This window comes from Anguilla rostrata, chromosome 7 (genome assembly GCF_018555375.3).
Source record: "Anguilla rostrata isolate EN2019 chromosome 7, ASM1855537v3, whole genome shotgun sequence".
Taxonomy (NCBI): Eukaryota; Metazoa; Chordata; class Actinopteri; order Anguilliformes; family Anguillidae; genus Anguilla; species Anguilla rostrata.
Genome location: NC_057939.1, coordinates 52,851,989 through 52,867,693, shown reverse-complemented (window position 1 = coordinate 52,867,693; position 15,705 = coordinate 52,851,989). Strand labels below are relative to the sequence as shown.

The following is a 15,705-nucleotide window of genomic DNA, read 5'->3' as shown; positions in this document are numbered from 1 at the left end:
AATTTGAATATTACTTTGCAATGTGTCAGTGTTTTTTATGTTTCATGTTAGAGACTGCAGTGGCATCCACTGTCAGGTCAATAAAGCTTTACTCACATTCAGTTTGAAAGCTTACAAGAAAACCAAGGCATTGCTGTAGACAAAAATATAATAACTTCAAATCATTACATTTTAAAAAATATTTTTATATTTTATTTATTTATTTACTTAAATGGGAGTACTCCATTGAGATAAAAAAATCTCCTTTTCAATAGGGACCTAACATAAAACACAAGTTACTGAACATCAAGTCACAAACATCAAACAGGGAATCAGATAGTAGTGTAACATAAATTAAAGAACAAGCAGAGGTCACGAATTACGTTTAAAATCAGCAATTAAAATTTGTCTATTAATTAATTTCTAATTTCAATATAATTTCTAATTTTTTATCATTGTTTGTTGTACATTGTACGTATCGTACTTTATTCATTTGGTGACAAAAGTGTGTAAAATCTCAGACACTTTTGAGATTGCTGTTAAACATTGAGGAAGAGCTCTTTTGTAAGTGTGGACATAATACAGGGCATTTGTTTTTTTCCACTGGTTTGCCAGTTGAAGGTGTTTGACTCAAAATCTAGCGCCACCCTGTGGTTGACCCTGGTCAGGATCTTTGTTATTTCCAGGCCTCTGTTCTGACTCAGCATCTCACACAGATATCTGATGTAAATCGAGCCAGTTCCTGTGTTCCTCCACGAAAAATAACCTGCAAAATTAAAAATGCAGTGAGAGTGCTGTAGCCATCTTCAGTGTGTTGAAGTTTTTTTCTAAAAGCCTTCGTAGTTTTCTTATTTCACATTTGTACAGTCTGGGCGGTTACCTGGAACTGTAGAAAAGCTGCACAGGAAATCTCCCTCCAAAATCTCTGACATTTCCGAGGACTGTTCACCCTCCGCTGAGTCCACTTCAACTCCGGGATCGTAGTCATGTCCCCTGCAAGCCTGCAAAGAGCACGAGCGGTTGGCTAACTGTCACCTAATGGATGGATTTGCTGGCGCCCATTGCGTGAAGAATCCGTGTATTATTTTGTGTTAACGGTGCTTCCGAGACTAGAGCACAGCAAGGATGGAACTCAACAGAACTCTAATGAGTCAGTTACATTCAAAATCTGCTTAACTGAAATTAGTTTGTACAGGGGCACCTTTTGGCAGGGGTTGTAAGAACGATTCTAAAGGTTCTGACTGACAGGGGCCCTCAAAAAAATAACAGAACATAGAATTTTCTGGGGTAGTGGGACCCCTGATGAAATCTTTTCACTCAGGCCCAAAATCCCTGGTGCCCCGCCCAGTCTGAAACCGTAGTGCGTGTTTGGTAAAGGCGAGAGCTGCCATTCTCTACCTGGACGAAGAATAATTTGGGCTTCCTCTTCAGGGTCGGGCATCTCTTCGCGGTGAGGAGAGAGGTCAGGGCCCGGAGAGGAACCTGCCCGTCCGTTCCGAAAATGGTCCCGTCCGCCCCGTGGCTGAGCAGCACGCAGACGAAGCACGCCCTGTCTCCGTGGTCTTCCTCAGACACTGGGGCCCAGGGGAAGATAGCAAGGCAGTGAGAACGCAGCCGCGTCAGCCGTAGGCGTACAAAATTCTCCCAAAAAACACTGGGAAACCTTCACCTTCCCGTAGGACCCTCAGCATGTCGCCAACGGACAGGTTATTCTCCTCCTGCACGGTGAACTTGAGGGATTCGAACGTCCGCCGCAGCAACTTCCTGTCCACCTCCGTACCGCTCCGTTGAGGCATATCTTCAGAGGTGAGAGACAGGAAGTGGATCCTTACAGCGCTGGTTATTAAACTATTTAATATTGTGACCCAAATTGGAAGTACTTTTTAGTACCGGGACCCAAATTAGAACTTTAGTACCTTTCAGGGACCCATGAAATATGCATACTAGCACAGCCCAGGGGGATGTACTGTATGTAGACTCATTCCCACCTCACTGACTCCCGTGACCCACTTTGGGTTCTGATCCAAAATGTTTAAGAGTCACTGACTTACAGAACCACTATCAGTGAGTTTCCTCTCTGAAATAATAGTACTGTAATTTAAGATGTGCATCTATGCTAAAATACAGTTAGCATTCATTCACATTATGCATAGATCCATACAAAACGAATAAAGTTGTTTATTGATTTCATACTCAAATCTACTGTCTAGGTATATTGTACCACCCTACAAGTGTCTCCATAGAATAAAATGTTTATGCATTTACGGTCAAAATCAAACTGTCACAACCATACACTACGACACAAACAGCTGTCTGAACTTATGGCTCTGAATATCAAATGAAAGGAGCTTTTGTCCACTGTAGTAATGCACAGTTTTAATTTTGACGACACTCACCAGCAAAGTCTTCGTTGTTGATGATGAGGCATTTACCCACATGAGCATAATCCCTGCGGTACTGGAAAAGGCAGGGACTTTCCTGAAAGCTAATAATATTAATAATGAATAATAAAATAATTCAATATTAAGTTTCACACACGTCAAATATGTATCGTTCTTATACATTTGCTTGTTTCTGGATACCAAACTGCCATATTCGACAGGCCTGTAAAAAGAGTTTTAGAATTGTAGAAGCAAAGAGCTGACAGGTCAGGTGAGCCGTTCATTCAATGCATACATTGTGACATGCAGCATGTGATGAATCAGAAAAAAAGGAACTGATTTTTCTGATTCAAAAATTCCACAATTTTGAGCCCATTTTGCTAATGGCATATTGGCAATATATAGCCAGTCATTGTACTTTCACATATTTAAGGTTTGATAACAATATCCCAACGTGTATCTACCAAAAGTTTAAAAAAATTAATTAAGATGATAAATTATTTTGGGTTCATTTCTGATTTGCAAAGGATGCAACATTTAGACTTAAAACAGAAACAGAAATATGTGTCAACATTTCTCCTCTGTACATTGTAATTTCCCCCATCAATTCATAATTACAAACAAAAACTTGTATTACATTGCACTTAAAAAAAACAATGATAATTATAGCATAATATATACTCATTAATGCTTAAACAAAATATGTAGTACATTGATTTATAGTGATTTCAATAAAAACAGACTCATCCTAGCATAACTAAATAGATCATGAGAATAAATGATTAGTGCAATATTGTACTATTCAAAATAGCACAATTCAAAATAGATATTATCTTCATATACCACATAACCTTTATCTTCTCATTATTGACAGTCATTTGTATTTATACTGTACCATTGAGAACGCTGGAGATTACCAAATACAGACAACATGAGTCACACATAACATACTTGCCTTTTCTCTCCTGTGATCTGCGATGCAGAATCCATTAGTTCTCTCTCTCGGTCTTTCACAGAAAAAAAGAGCTTTGAGGAATAACTGAAACATGTGAATGGGTTCTTGATTTTATTTTTCCTCTTTCAGTTTTAAAGTGATGATGTAAGTGAGCTAAAGACACACCTCCTTTTCTCTTTATTGCCCAGTTGCACTTTGTGGGGATATTTGCAACACAATTAAACATTAACTGCAACCGTGTGGTTACAGGCCCCCACTGTCGTGTTAGGCAAATGTCTTCATATCACTCCACTGTTCAGTAATCAAACACAAGGTTTTCAGCCATCAGGTGCACTGATGTTTCTCCTGCATTGTAAGATGATTTGTAAAAGTGCTAAGTTACTTTAATTCAATATAAGCATGGAGCTGTTCAGTTTCATGATTTGTAATATAAACCACAACAAGTGTTAACAGCCAAAATAATGATACCACAGCCGATATCTTCAATCTACACTATAAGCAGGTTAAAGCAGGCTATTTGATATGCTACATGAATTTATCTGTATTGCTGTGTCTTTTGCAATATTATTGAACTGTCATTTTTTGCAGACTTTCACAAGAACAGTGTTGTCACTAAGATAACGTGTGCAGAGTAAATTTGTGTTTATATCATAGACTGTATAAAAATAGGTTTATATGTATTTTCATAATACACTCATTCTATTATTTCCGCCTGTCAGTAATGACAAGAAACAGATTAGTTCGAAGTTAATCATTACCTAGATGAAACATTGCACCAGTGGCTTTTCAACACAGCTCTGAATTTGTCACCATGTTTTCTAGAGAATCAGACATCTTTCCAAATACACAATTAACAATGATAATAAATATAAATAAAAAACCCAAACAAATGTTGACTATAAAGCCGCTTTTACAAGAATCAAACGCTGCGTTCAACGTCAAGTAAGGCGGTGACTACACGAGAAGAATCGAGCGCCGCAAAATTTGACGTCATCCATCCAGAACAGCGGTAGGTTCGGAAAATTGTAACAAGCGGTGGTAGGAGCCGGTTGTCTGCGTTGTAAGGCTAAATTCTGAATCCGCTTTATGAGACCGAAAATCTTGGGTTTATCCCAAAATGTTCTTTCGTGTTTACATCTGCTCGCTTCATACAAAGCACGGATGTGATTGGACGCACTACGAAAGATCAGGTTCAAACAAGGTCAAAGTTCCAATGAATTTATCCTTTGAGGACCGCAACTTGTGTGCTTAGCGTTGCTGTCAAATCGGGCACCAGTACTTCCCTCCATATGAATTTCATGGTTTGATGCCGTGTTGAGGGTTCAAGCACCTTAAAGATCCTACTCATTGAAATTAACATCTCTTTTTCAAGGGGTCAAATTCACATGTAGCATACACACAGTAACAATCACAATGACAAGACAAATTTATTTATTTATTTATTTATTTATTTAATGTTTATTTGATCGGGACAGATACATTTAAACATAGCTTATTGACAAACAATATCCAATGCAATGTATCACAGCATTTATAGCATATGCTAATTTCCGATGCTTGCTAATGGAACAAGACAAATCACAATCATAAACAATGGATAAAGATTTAAAAACAGGTGCACTTTTCAACAAAAAGCATTAAAGACTAAATGATTAAAATCATTACATGATAAAGAATCACAGAGATTTGGTTTTTTTTTCCCTACGGTATCTATTAGGGCAGCGTTACTGTGAGAAATACAGCTCTTTGGTGAGCATAGAGACAATGGAGGGAATCTGCTTCTTGGCATCAAGCTCTGGTTGTAGGTTGAATGACTGAAATTCCCGTGCCACCATGTTGTTCACACGGGTCATAATCTGCATTATTTCCAGCTGTTTCCCATACTCGGTCAGCATGTGACTCAGGGACTGGATGAACCAGGAGCCTCTGTCAGTGTTCCTCCAGGCATAGTACCCTGGGACAGGGTAGCATCAGAAATCAACGACAAAACAGTGAAAACCAATCAGGAACATCAATGCACAAATGGATGACAGTATATTTTATAAAATCTATAGTTTAAAAAATATATACATTTAAAATATTAAAGTATATTTCACATCATTTTTTAGAGAAAAACAAATGCCAAGACTGTTGTAAAAGCATTTATTTCGGATGAAGTGCAATGTGAGACCATAGGGGTCAACATAGCTGACTGATTGTCAGATGTATTGGTTGTCCAGGCTGTCTAGGATTCAAGCAAGTAGACATTACAAGATGACTCAACATTGCATGGGGATGAATGGAAGTAAATACGTATGTGAAGATGTTGCAAATTCTAGAAAGGGATACTTTCAGATACTTCCAAGTTATTTTTAAACAATGTGGTAACCATAGTTTCAATGGAGATGGGGGGGGGGGTGGTACCTGGAGCGGTGGAGTAGGCGTAGAGGAAATCCGCCTCAACCGGGATCTTCACGGGTGATCCGCCAGGTACGCTGTCCGTCTCTATGACTCCGTCATCCAGATCAGTCCCACGGCACGCCTGCCTCACGCACGAGGAAAAGTTCAAAAAGCGCGCACGTCGTTTGCAGTGCACTGTCTACTCAACACTCTTCCAGGTCTGATACACTGTCTACTTAACACTCTTCCAGGTCTGATACACTGTCTACTTAACACTCTTCCAGGACTGAGTGTCATCCCACCTAACCACTACACTAGCATACGCGCACACACACACACACACATATATATATATATATAAATATATATATATATATATATCTGACTCTGCTTACACATTACTCAACTCAGTCCAGCTACTGGGTGGCTTGTTCATTTAAGGAACCACACTGGTGCACAGTCTCAGTCTCTGTCTCAGTCTATGGCCGGAAGCCCTTAAGGGCGATGCGTAATTGGCAGCTGCATTGCCCAGGGTATGGGAGGGTTCAGTCGGTCGAGGGTCTGTGTTTCTTTGCTCTCCAGTGACCCCCGCGGGGTTAAACGTGCACTGTGTGCAAGCCGAGAGAGAAAGTTCTCAGAGACGCAGCTGAAAACTGACTCTTCAGACTGAGGTAATTCACACACACACACTGAGAGAACAAACCTACAAATTTGGGGAAAAGACGTAGGCAGGGAGATGGTTGCGGGACGGTACCTGGATAAAGAACAGTTTGGGTTTTCCCACCAGGGTAGCGCAGCGGTCTCCTCTGAAGAGGCCGGTCAGTTTCGGGAGCTCCACGAGACCATCGGTCCCACACAGCAAGTTCTCCTCCTTCCCGTGGCTCAGGAGCACGCACACGAAGGAGGCCGATTGGCTGTGGTCCTCCTTCGATACTGAGCACAATGCGCAGCGTTAATGGCATCAGTTAATGGCAATACACAGTGTTAATGCTCATCACTTTTCTATAGCCTGATTCCTTAAAGGGCGACATAGCTCAGAGGTAGCCGATTGTCTGCGTCGAGGTGCCGTTCAAACCCCTGGATGTCAGTGTCTGAGCAAGACACTAACCCTAACACTGCTCTGGAATGAGAGGCTCAATGTAAGCGCTTGATAAAGCGCTATATAAATGCAGTCCATTTAAAGGTTGACTGCTGTTGGCCAAGTTTTTCATCTCAAACAGCAGCCGTGGTCTTCTTTTATTATTTTTCTTTATTGGGCAACTATAGGCAATTACATGACGTGATTAAGTTGAAGTGTGCCAGTATCTGGTGCATCGCCATGGAAACATTTTGAAAGAGAGCGTGAACTAGGAAAGTGAAGGTTGATCCCAACGTACCTTTAGTCAGCTCCTCTACTATCTTCGCTACTGTCAGGTCGTTGAAGATTTTAATGTCATAACCCAGCCCCTTGAATGTTTCCTTCGCAAGGCTTTCATCTATGTCTGTGCCATCGCGGAAGCTCAATCCTTGTGAGAAAAAAATAATAATACAGAAGAGAGATGTGACTTGTCCATGGTCAATCAGCAGAACAATCGGAATTCCAGCATATATTTATTGTGACACATTAGCAAATTATATAGATACTTTCGCTAATACCTCCATAATTAAAACTCTTTTCTGAAACATATACTAGAATCATATACTTGCACGTTAAAAACAGTTTTGTTTGTTTATCACATGGCAGATACACAGACCATCTACATAAATGTTACCTGTCTCTTCGTCAAATCTTTTGTTGTTGATGATGACACACTGCCCGATTCTGGCGTAGTTCATGTTGTATCTGTACCTGTCAGAATCAGACTCTCTCTTACCCCGTGTTGGTTCCACCTGCGCCCTGGAGGAGAAAGGTGCAAGGCCTCATTCGTATCTTTAAAAACAGGAAATGACGCAATAGAACACCACGACGGTAGCATCAATCGGTGAAAGGTGTTCTACCATGACATGGCACACATTTCTTCCCTTCTTTAAGACAGAAGCCAGAAACACACCGTGCAAATTATCGTCAGGCTTTTTCATCCACACTGACCGTACCAAAAATACATCTACACGAAGTTGCACATTTTTTTTCAGCAAACCACATGCGTTTTACTCAGGTTTTCCAATGCTAGTAAAGAACGTACCATGCCACTTCAACAAAGTACCGCTACTAATAGCTTACTAACGAGCCAACCCTGCATTGTGTTAATAAGCTTAAGGGGGGAAATGATTTACACCGAATAATGACCTAGAATATTGATTCCCCTCGTTCCGAATTTGATCACTTTAATACTTCTTTTTATACAGCTGTGTGCAATGTAGCACAGTGTGTTGAACATGGGACTTTTATCTTAAAAGCATACATAGTCAATTCTGACATAATCTCGCCCCTTCGGGAAGAGGAAACATTTCAAAATCTCTATAGTCAACAGTCCATTGTGGTTGTTGAACATTATGCTCGCCTATCGCATCGATTGACACCCTATGTTCAGCGTCAAGAATGTCCAAAACTAGCCTTAGACTTCGTTAATAGTGTCACCGGAATATGCGTTCAATTCAGTTAAAATTGCTATGACCCGAGTCGCGTTATAGCGGTACACCACAGCAAAAAGTCCGTTCATAAGGTGTAAGAGAAACGAACGTGTTAACTTACATTGACCTCCTCGATTTCGCGATATAAATCCAGACACTATAATTTTTTGGCAGCTACCTTGCTAGGTCGGCTATATATTACTTTCTGACTTGGTCAAGACCGATGGCAGGTAATATACCCGTAGGTCGTTGGACTACCACTTTCTGTTTCATCTCCGAATTGAAAGTTTCAATGACTACAGTCAAATCCAGGCTGCGCAGATTTATCGCCAAAGTAGATCTCTATCTATACCGTGACGTAATTCTCCATGCCCTGCAGCCAAGAAGTGCTGAGCATTGGCTTTCGTGAACAACTCGTTGACACCGATAACTTTCCTTTTGACTGTTCATTAGAAGGAAGAGGGGACACGAAGTTTGGCAGGTTGCGCCACATAAAATAACAACCTCTTTAGTCATTGTTTGCGCACTTATGAACCGTCTGTTTATAATCTCTCTCACGTACACACACGCAACATATGCTCAACAGTAAATTGGAGGGGAAATTCCATATATAAAATTATTGTTGTAGACCCAAAATGTTTTTTAGTATTTTTTATTATTGTGCATTCCTGAATTATGAGCAATTATAAATATGTACTTAAGACAATAGTACATAAACTACATGGGTCCCCATAAACACAACAGAATAGTTAATGATGGACGTTTCTTTTTACCCATAGTGCATCCTGTTCCAAAGTTATCATAACATAATAAAAGGGCAAATTCTAAATAACACAATCCTATTATACCACGTTGCGGTAATGTTTTTATGATACCCTCGGGATTACACCCAGCATTTATGCTAATTTAGGAAAATTCTGAAGTGAAAGACACGTGTTAAGATTCTGGGGACCTACACAACATATGAAGCACACATGATCTGTGGGCTGAGAACTTAATGTATGTATACATGACCTTATACTTTTTAATTTCAATAAGTATTCTGCATACATTTTATTTACACTAACACCTCCAGTACTTCCACAGCTTTACAAATTTTACTTGAATTAAAAATCTCTCTCCTTCCTATTTAATGATATAAAATGCACTGTGACGTTTTTTTTTTTTTAAACCATAAATGTTCACACTGCCAGCATCAGCATGTCAGGAATGCTTTTAGAAAATTGAGACCAACGCGATTCCATGTGATAAACGACTGTCAAGTGTCCTGAGAGGTCGATCAGCAGAGGCTGGGCAGCACAACTGCGATTGGCCAGAGGGGTGGATCTGCCAGAGAGCTCAATGCCGACTGGCCGGAGAGGTGGATCTGCTGGAGAGCTCAATGCCGATTGGCCCCAGAAAAGGATCTGCTAGAGAGCTCAATGCCGATTGGCCCGAGAGGTGGATCCACTGGAGAGCTCAATGCCGATTGGCCAGGTCCAGGGCCTTCTGCAGGCTCTCGTTGATGCTCTTCAGCTGGCGCTCGGCTCCCAGAACCCCACGGGCCTCCAGCAGTAGAGCCGGCGCGCTGGAGGGGCCATACTGAGGGAAGGAGACACAGCGCCACACTGAGGAACAACACTGCAATTGCACCATGACTACATCCTCACATCCTGCTGCAGGCCAGCTGTACTCTCATTCATCCAAGCTTCGAACTGAACACCTGTCCATTAAAATATAAATAAATACATAAATAATAGTTTTAAGCTGCTGTACATGTGCTTCTGTGTTTTGGATTAATTTTAACTGGCTGGGACAGAGCTCCTTCTTGCCCCCCTCCCCCCTCACCACTTCCTCCTGGGCGGGGTATCTCTGACAGTGAGCCCGGTATTTCCTGTGCAGGTCCTTCAGGGCAGACAGGAAGGTGGTTCCCTTCCGCAGGTCGGTCAGCCTCTCCTGCAGCCGCACCTGCTCTTTCTCCAGGCTCCTCAGCTCTGTCTCCTTCCTGGGGGTTCACAGGGGAGTTACCCAGAAAAGACCTCACCCTCACACTCAGCTCTGTCTCCTTCCTGGAGTTCACAGGGGAGTTACCCAGAAAAGACCTCACCCTCACACTCAGCTCTGTCTCCTCCCTGGGGTTCATTGCATTACATTTTATCTGGCAGACGCTTTTATCCAAAGTGACAGTAAGTACAGTAAGTGCATACCGAAGGTCATCGGAACTACAAAACACAGGTCCGACAAGGTACAATACTCATCATGTAACAGTTATTCATAGCCATGAACACATTAATTCCACTTCATTACACCACGTTCAAATCTGGCAAATCTAATTCTTCATTTATAGTTTAGATTTTTTTAAAATATATTTCCAGGGCTGTCTATCAATAACTTTTCCCACATATGTTCCCAAAACTTACGTTATCAATTCACTTTTGATCTCGAGTAGTCTGCTGCGTTTCTTATTAATGGTGCCATTGACCTGAGTTGAAATAAAATATAAAACGGAATTATACATTTATTTGGTTAGAATAATAAAGTCATAGTAGGTCAAATAGAGAGCCAGTGATTCAGAGTCTCAATGGTAAAGAAAATCTGAAATTTTTTTAAATTAGGGTTTCTTTGGATAAAGCTGTACAACCACAGGTTTAATAATAATATATATTTTAAACTAAAGATGGCTGTTGCAACAATTCAAAAGCCAACACAACCAAAATGTACATTTATGGGGAAATTGTCGTTTGGTTACACCTCAGTGAAATTAAAACCAAAATGTATTATCCAAAGGAATTTCAACAAAAAGATTCAAGCATGGTGAAATTTTTACCTTGACGTTTTCCCTTCTCAAGCTGTTCAACTCCTTTGTGTTGGTTATCTAAAACAAGATTTGTTTCAGAAAAGCAGTTACCACCCATAACAGGAAGTCCTTTATTATACCACAAAATAACCAGTTCAGATCATAAACATGGACATCGGACCACATGTACATTCAGCTTCGGTCCCAGTTAACCGCTGCTACTCACCAGTTCTGTAAGCTGATCCTCAAACATGTCTGAGACGGCATCTATAGCCTGTTCGACTGGGCCTGAGCCAACGGTCTCCCTGAACGCGAAACAAAGGGTGGTCCAAAACCGAAAAAATCAACCGTTATTCCTTAGTCCGTGGATAATGGAGATATGGCAGAAAAAGTGAGTCAACACGCCGGCTAGCTTTACCATTAGCTCAGCGGTGTTTGTACCGCACCGGACTAATGATGTATACTCACTTGTAGTGCGACACGAAATCCAGGAAAGCGTCCAATACCACGTCGAGATCAATGGGATTCCTGACATCTCTTTCCCGCCGTTTGTTCTTATTGGACGGGCCAGCGTCACCTGGGAAACACAACCATCACAGTCTTCTTCACGGCTCACCAGATCTGGAACCCGAGAACAAGCTCCACGCCGGAGTACCTACCCATTAAACACGTCCTCAAAAGGCAGCCCTATCCAGACAGACCATAATATTCACAAACCAACACGTCCCCCATTCACGACATTTGAAGGTCAGTTATTCCACGGTGATGTCATAATGATCACACCACATGACCGCTCACATGGTACCTGAGGATCCAGAGGAGGACTTCCTCTTCTCGGGCCCCGGGTTGGGCCTGCCCCCAGGCGGCTCCCTCCGCTCCCCCGCGTGCGGCCCGGATGACTTCCTGTCTGGCTGATTGTGCTGAGGACAGAGGTTCTGATTGTACTTCTGAAGGAAAAATCTGCCCAGTGGCACTGCTACTCTGATACAGCACTCAGAGAAGAGCCAATCAGGCTCAGCTTGAGGACTGAGCTGAATGAATCGCCTCCAAAAAGGATTTAAAAAATTATTTTTGTGTGTGTGAGAAAGTGAGCACACCCGATCTTACCCAGCTGGGGTCCTCCTCGGACAGGTCCTCAAAAGACAGGGAGGAGCGTCGCCTGCGGCGTACGGCGGCTGCTCTGGCGCTCGCTGGCTGCTCCCCCGCTGTGCTGCTCTCTCTGGGCCCGCTGCCCGAGCTCCGCGAGCGACCCGTCTGAGGGCACACAGTCACGGGCACAAGCGCTGCGTTACACTGTACCACATAGCATTACTCACTGTGTAACACTGCATTACACACACTGTTACACTGTATCACATGGCATTACTCACTGTGTAACACTGCATTACACACACTGTTACACTGTATCACATGGCATTACTCACACTGTGCAACACTGCATTACTCACACTGTTACACTGTATCACCCGGCATTACTCACAGTGTTACTGACACAACATTACTCACACCGTATAACTGCATTACCAAAATTGTCATACTTCACTAAATTTCATAACCGCCCATGAAGACTACAGAGACGTCTAAACCAGTGATGTCAGACGGAGGGTTCCCAAACAGAGGGCTCCCAAAGCCCATACCTCCTGCCCAAGGGACGAGACGGAGCCGCCGGGCTGAATCGACCGCTTCTTTTTAGGCAGTGCAGGAGCTGCCTGACCTCTGACCCCCTTGGTCCGTTTGGGAGGCGGCTCCTGTGCGGCAGAGCCTGAGGAGGCGGAGTCCTGGAGCATGACACACACACACACACACACGACAGTGAGAGACCCTCAGAAAAAAACTGCAGCCAACCTGAAGCACATAACCAAGGGGTCTAACCGACTGAGCCGCCTCACAGACTACCTACTGCAGCAGACACAACCAGACCGACATTACAAAGCACCAAAACACAGAGCAGCTAGCATGCAGCTTTCACCAAGCATAACCAGCTAAAGAGCTCGTTTTAATTAGCGTGCGGTTAACAGGTGGAACAGAGAGAGGTGGAGACCGTACCGAGTCATCTGAGCTCTCTTCTCCAGAGACAAGTGGAATCAGCTCGCCCGAGGAGGACGACGGTCTCCGTCTGCCAGTCGCCTCGCCCGATTCGGGCCCCTCCGAAACCCTCTGCAGAGCCCTGAGAAAGGAACAGACAGTCACGCGAGAGGACGGGTGTGTGGGGGCAGCCGCATTCGCGGTGGAGCTCTGGTTATGCGGGGGGGGGGGGGGGGTAATGCAGTAATGCCAAACCTGCTGCTCGACTTCACCCCCAGGCTCTTTCGCCGGGTGCGTGGCTGGCCCCCCTTTGGGGCGGAGCTCGTCGTTGGCGGCGGGGCACGGGCCCTTCCCGGGGTCTGCCCCTCGTCCAATCTGCGGGCCCTCCGCGGCGTTTCGGCACGGCTAGCCACGCCCCCTTCTGCTCCCTTCTTCTCCGGCGCGACCTTTTGACCCTGGTTAGGGCTGAAGTCATCCTCCAGAGCTGTGCTGTGCAGCGGGTTACCTACGGTGGGTGTCAGGGGTTCTCTGAGAAACATCTTTACCCTTTAAGGTGCGAGATCACAACTAGAGTACCCGATTAGAATGTTCCCTAGAGAACATTCTAATGCTGACGTAGAAAAATCACTGCTACTAACTGAAAGCAGTGGAGCTCTAGAGCACTGAAAACATCCAAAAAAAACCGTCAAATTAGAGAAATGGACTGAAGTCGAGTTTCAGTTGACGGCACTCCACAGATTAAATGCATGTGTACCCACCGACCATGTCAAATATAAAAATTTTACTCTACATGAAAGTGAAATTAAGGCAAGTAAACTCACCAAAACTGAGAACTTCTTCATCTTCAAATGAGCTGGCTTTCTCGATGGAGGACACGTCCAAGGGAGATATGGGCAAGACCGCCAGTCCTTTCTGCGGCTTCCGGGGCTTCTTCGCTCCAGAATTCTAGAACAGACCAAAAATGAATCGATGGTCGGGTACAAAACGGCTTTTGTGGTTTAAACATATGAGGAATACACCTATTTCATGCACAGTTGCGCAGGTATATCCGAGTGAAAACGAGTGACGACAAATCAACTTCATCTGCATAGCCCATCACACTATGAAAAGTAACATCACATAAGCAATCATAAAGAGCAACGTTCAACGTAAACTGCCGTTAGCTACACATATGAAATAAAGTAACGTACCAAAATTTCCTTCTGAACACTGTCCAGCATCTTTCCCATTCTGCTCTTCTTCGAACTTATTCAAAACAAAAAAATAGGAAAGGGTTGATTTTAACTTGAGATTACGATGTAGAAAGCAATGATAACGTTCAGTTGCATTGATTTCCTGGTTGTTGCTAGTTTAGAATCTTTTAGTCAGCATACACTTACAATAAACAATGTTAATTTCAATCCTCAAAAAAAAACAATCAGGTAACGTTACAGTAACTGGCTAAATATGCTGACCTACATCCAATGGAGAAACGCTCATTATTAACTAGCAAGTAGCCTAATTTGAACACAGAAATGTCGCAAGTTACCTCATTCTGTCAGATGTCAGCTGATTGCAAACTGCGAAAAACAGGAAAGAAACGGTACATACATTCTGATGGTTAGCAAACGAGATAGCCCGGTTAACTAACATTAAACAGACTGATATTCAGCTAGTCTCTCTGGCAAACGTTAAGAGAAGCTTAAGTGTTAAATCAGCTAGCTAAACTGCGTGTTACATTGCAATCTGTATTTCCACAACATGTTAGCTACTAGCTAAATTACCTCGCCAGAATGAAGAAACTAGATTAATTCAAACCCAATTCACCCAGGCAAACAGCGAATAGATTCAATGCGCATAGTTAGTTAACTACCTTAACAGCAATTAGGTTGCATATAGCTAGTTAGATAATTCAAACACTAATTCATACCACGTATCTTGTTTGCTGTTTATATTTTTCCCGCGAATACAATTCAGTTTGTGACAGGGACTGCACAATCGGTACTGTTAAAAAATCCGGGGTGATCTGGTTTAATTATTGTCTTGATATTGACATAAACGCCAAATCTCACATATATATGTAACAGTGATACAAAACACAACAAAAAGGAAACTGTTTTCACAGTAATTTTAGGGGCAGAAAAGTTATACTGGAAAACGTAAAAAAAGAGATTTCAATATTCACCTCATGACGCGTTGGACTATTCCATTTGGAAAGACTGGAGTTGGTATTTCTGCCACCTAGTGGTCTGGATGGATGGCCAATCACTATCTTGCGATTAACGTTGGTACATTATTCTTAGATGAAATAAAAGTAAACGTGATCTGTGATTCAATCATATATACTGTTAAAATGAACCACAATGGAAGTGGTCAACGGTATATTTGCCAATGACAAAAATATGGCCATAACGTCATTATGTTGACAGCAAGATAACATGTACTACAATGGCTGGGTTCAGGGAACATCAATTAGTAAACAAAGTTTGAAGTAATTCAGTATATAAAAAATGTTGTCTGATAATGTATGTAACCACTTATCTGCAAAGGTTTTGAGAGGCAAAGACCACTGTCAAATCCAAGACAAAAATCGCTCAAAAAAAGAAATGAGCAGTGTTTATTTGATAATGCTGCTTTTAGGAAACATGCATCTCATCTCTATAAAACGCAGAGACACGATC

The 15,705-nt window shown here is 42.4% G+C and overlaps 3 protein-coding genes across 9 annotated transcripts; all 3 read right to left on the bottom strand.

Annotated features, from left to right (window-relative positions):
* Positions 1 to 218: 218 nt before the first annotated feature.
* LOC135260030 (caspase-7-like) lies at positions 219 to 4,542 on the bottom strand. The gene is made up of 6 exons (XM_064345107.1): positions 3,316 to 4,542; positions 2,376 to 2,464; positions 1,649 to 1,777; positions 1,378 to 1,553; positions 860 to 980; positions 219 to 745 (listed from the first exon to the last, which is right to left on the bottom strand). The coding sequence occupies exons 1-6, from the start codon at positions 3,348 to 3,350 to the stop codon at positions 519 to 521; spliced, it is 777 nt and encodes a 258-aa protein (XP_064201177.1). The 5' UTR covers positions 3,351 to 4,542; the 3' UTR covers positions 219 to 518.
* Positions 4,543 to 5,000: 458 nt separating this feature from the next.
* Positions 5,001 to 8,737, bottom strand: casp3b (caspase 3, apoptosis-related cysteine peptidase b). 2 transcript variants are annotated; one of them, XM_064345105.1, is made up of 6 exons: positions 8,366 to 8,737; positions 7,446 to 7,570; positions 7,071 to 7,199; positions 6,449 to 6,627; positions 5,719 to 5,836; positions 5,001 to 5,269 (listed from the first exon to the last, which is right to left on the bottom strand). In XM_064345105.1, coding segments are annotated over exons 1-6 (783 nt in total). In that variant the 5' UTR covers positions 8,368 to 8,737; the 3' UTR covers positions 5,001 to 5,039. The 2 variants fall into 2 exon arrangements, with proteins under 2 accessions (XP_064201175.1, XP_064201176.1); XM_064345106.1 differs by lacking the exon at positions 8,366 to 8,737.
* Positions 8,738 to 8,880: 143 nt separating this feature from the next.
* Positions 8,881 to 15,235, bottom strand: cenpu (centromere protein U). 6 transcript variants are annotated; one of them, XM_064345103.1, is made up of 15 exons: positions 15,210 to 15,235; positions 14,574 to 14,604; positions 14,236 to 14,290; positions 13,867 to 13,990; positions 13,301 to 13,550; positions 13,067 to 13,187; positions 12,658 to 12,798; positions 12,128 to 12,274; positions 11,826 to 11,940; positions 11,489 to 11,597; positions 11,247 to 11,325; positions 11,051 to 11,098; positions 10,644 to 10,705; positions 10,072 to 10,292; positions 8,881 to 9,825 (listed from the first exon to the last, which is right to left on the bottom strand). In XM_064345103.1, exons 2-15 carry the CDS (start codon positions 14,576 to 14,578, stop codon positions 9,623 to 9,625), a joined length of 1,680 nt encoding a protein of 559 aa, XP_064201173.1. In that variant the 5' UTR covers positions 14,579 to 14,604; positions 15,210 to 15,235; the 3' UTR covers positions 8,881 to 9,622. The 6 variants fall into 6 exon arrangements, with proteins under 6 accessions (XP_064201173.1, XP_064201172.1, XP_064201169.1 ...); XM_064345102.1 differs by lacking the exon at positions 15,210 to 15,235 and adding an exon at positions 15,097 to 15,154; XM_064345099.1 differs by lacking the exon at positions 15,210 to 15,235 and adding an exon at positions 14,955 to 15,073.
* Between the last annotated feature and the right edge of the window lie 470 nt (positions 15,236 to 15,705).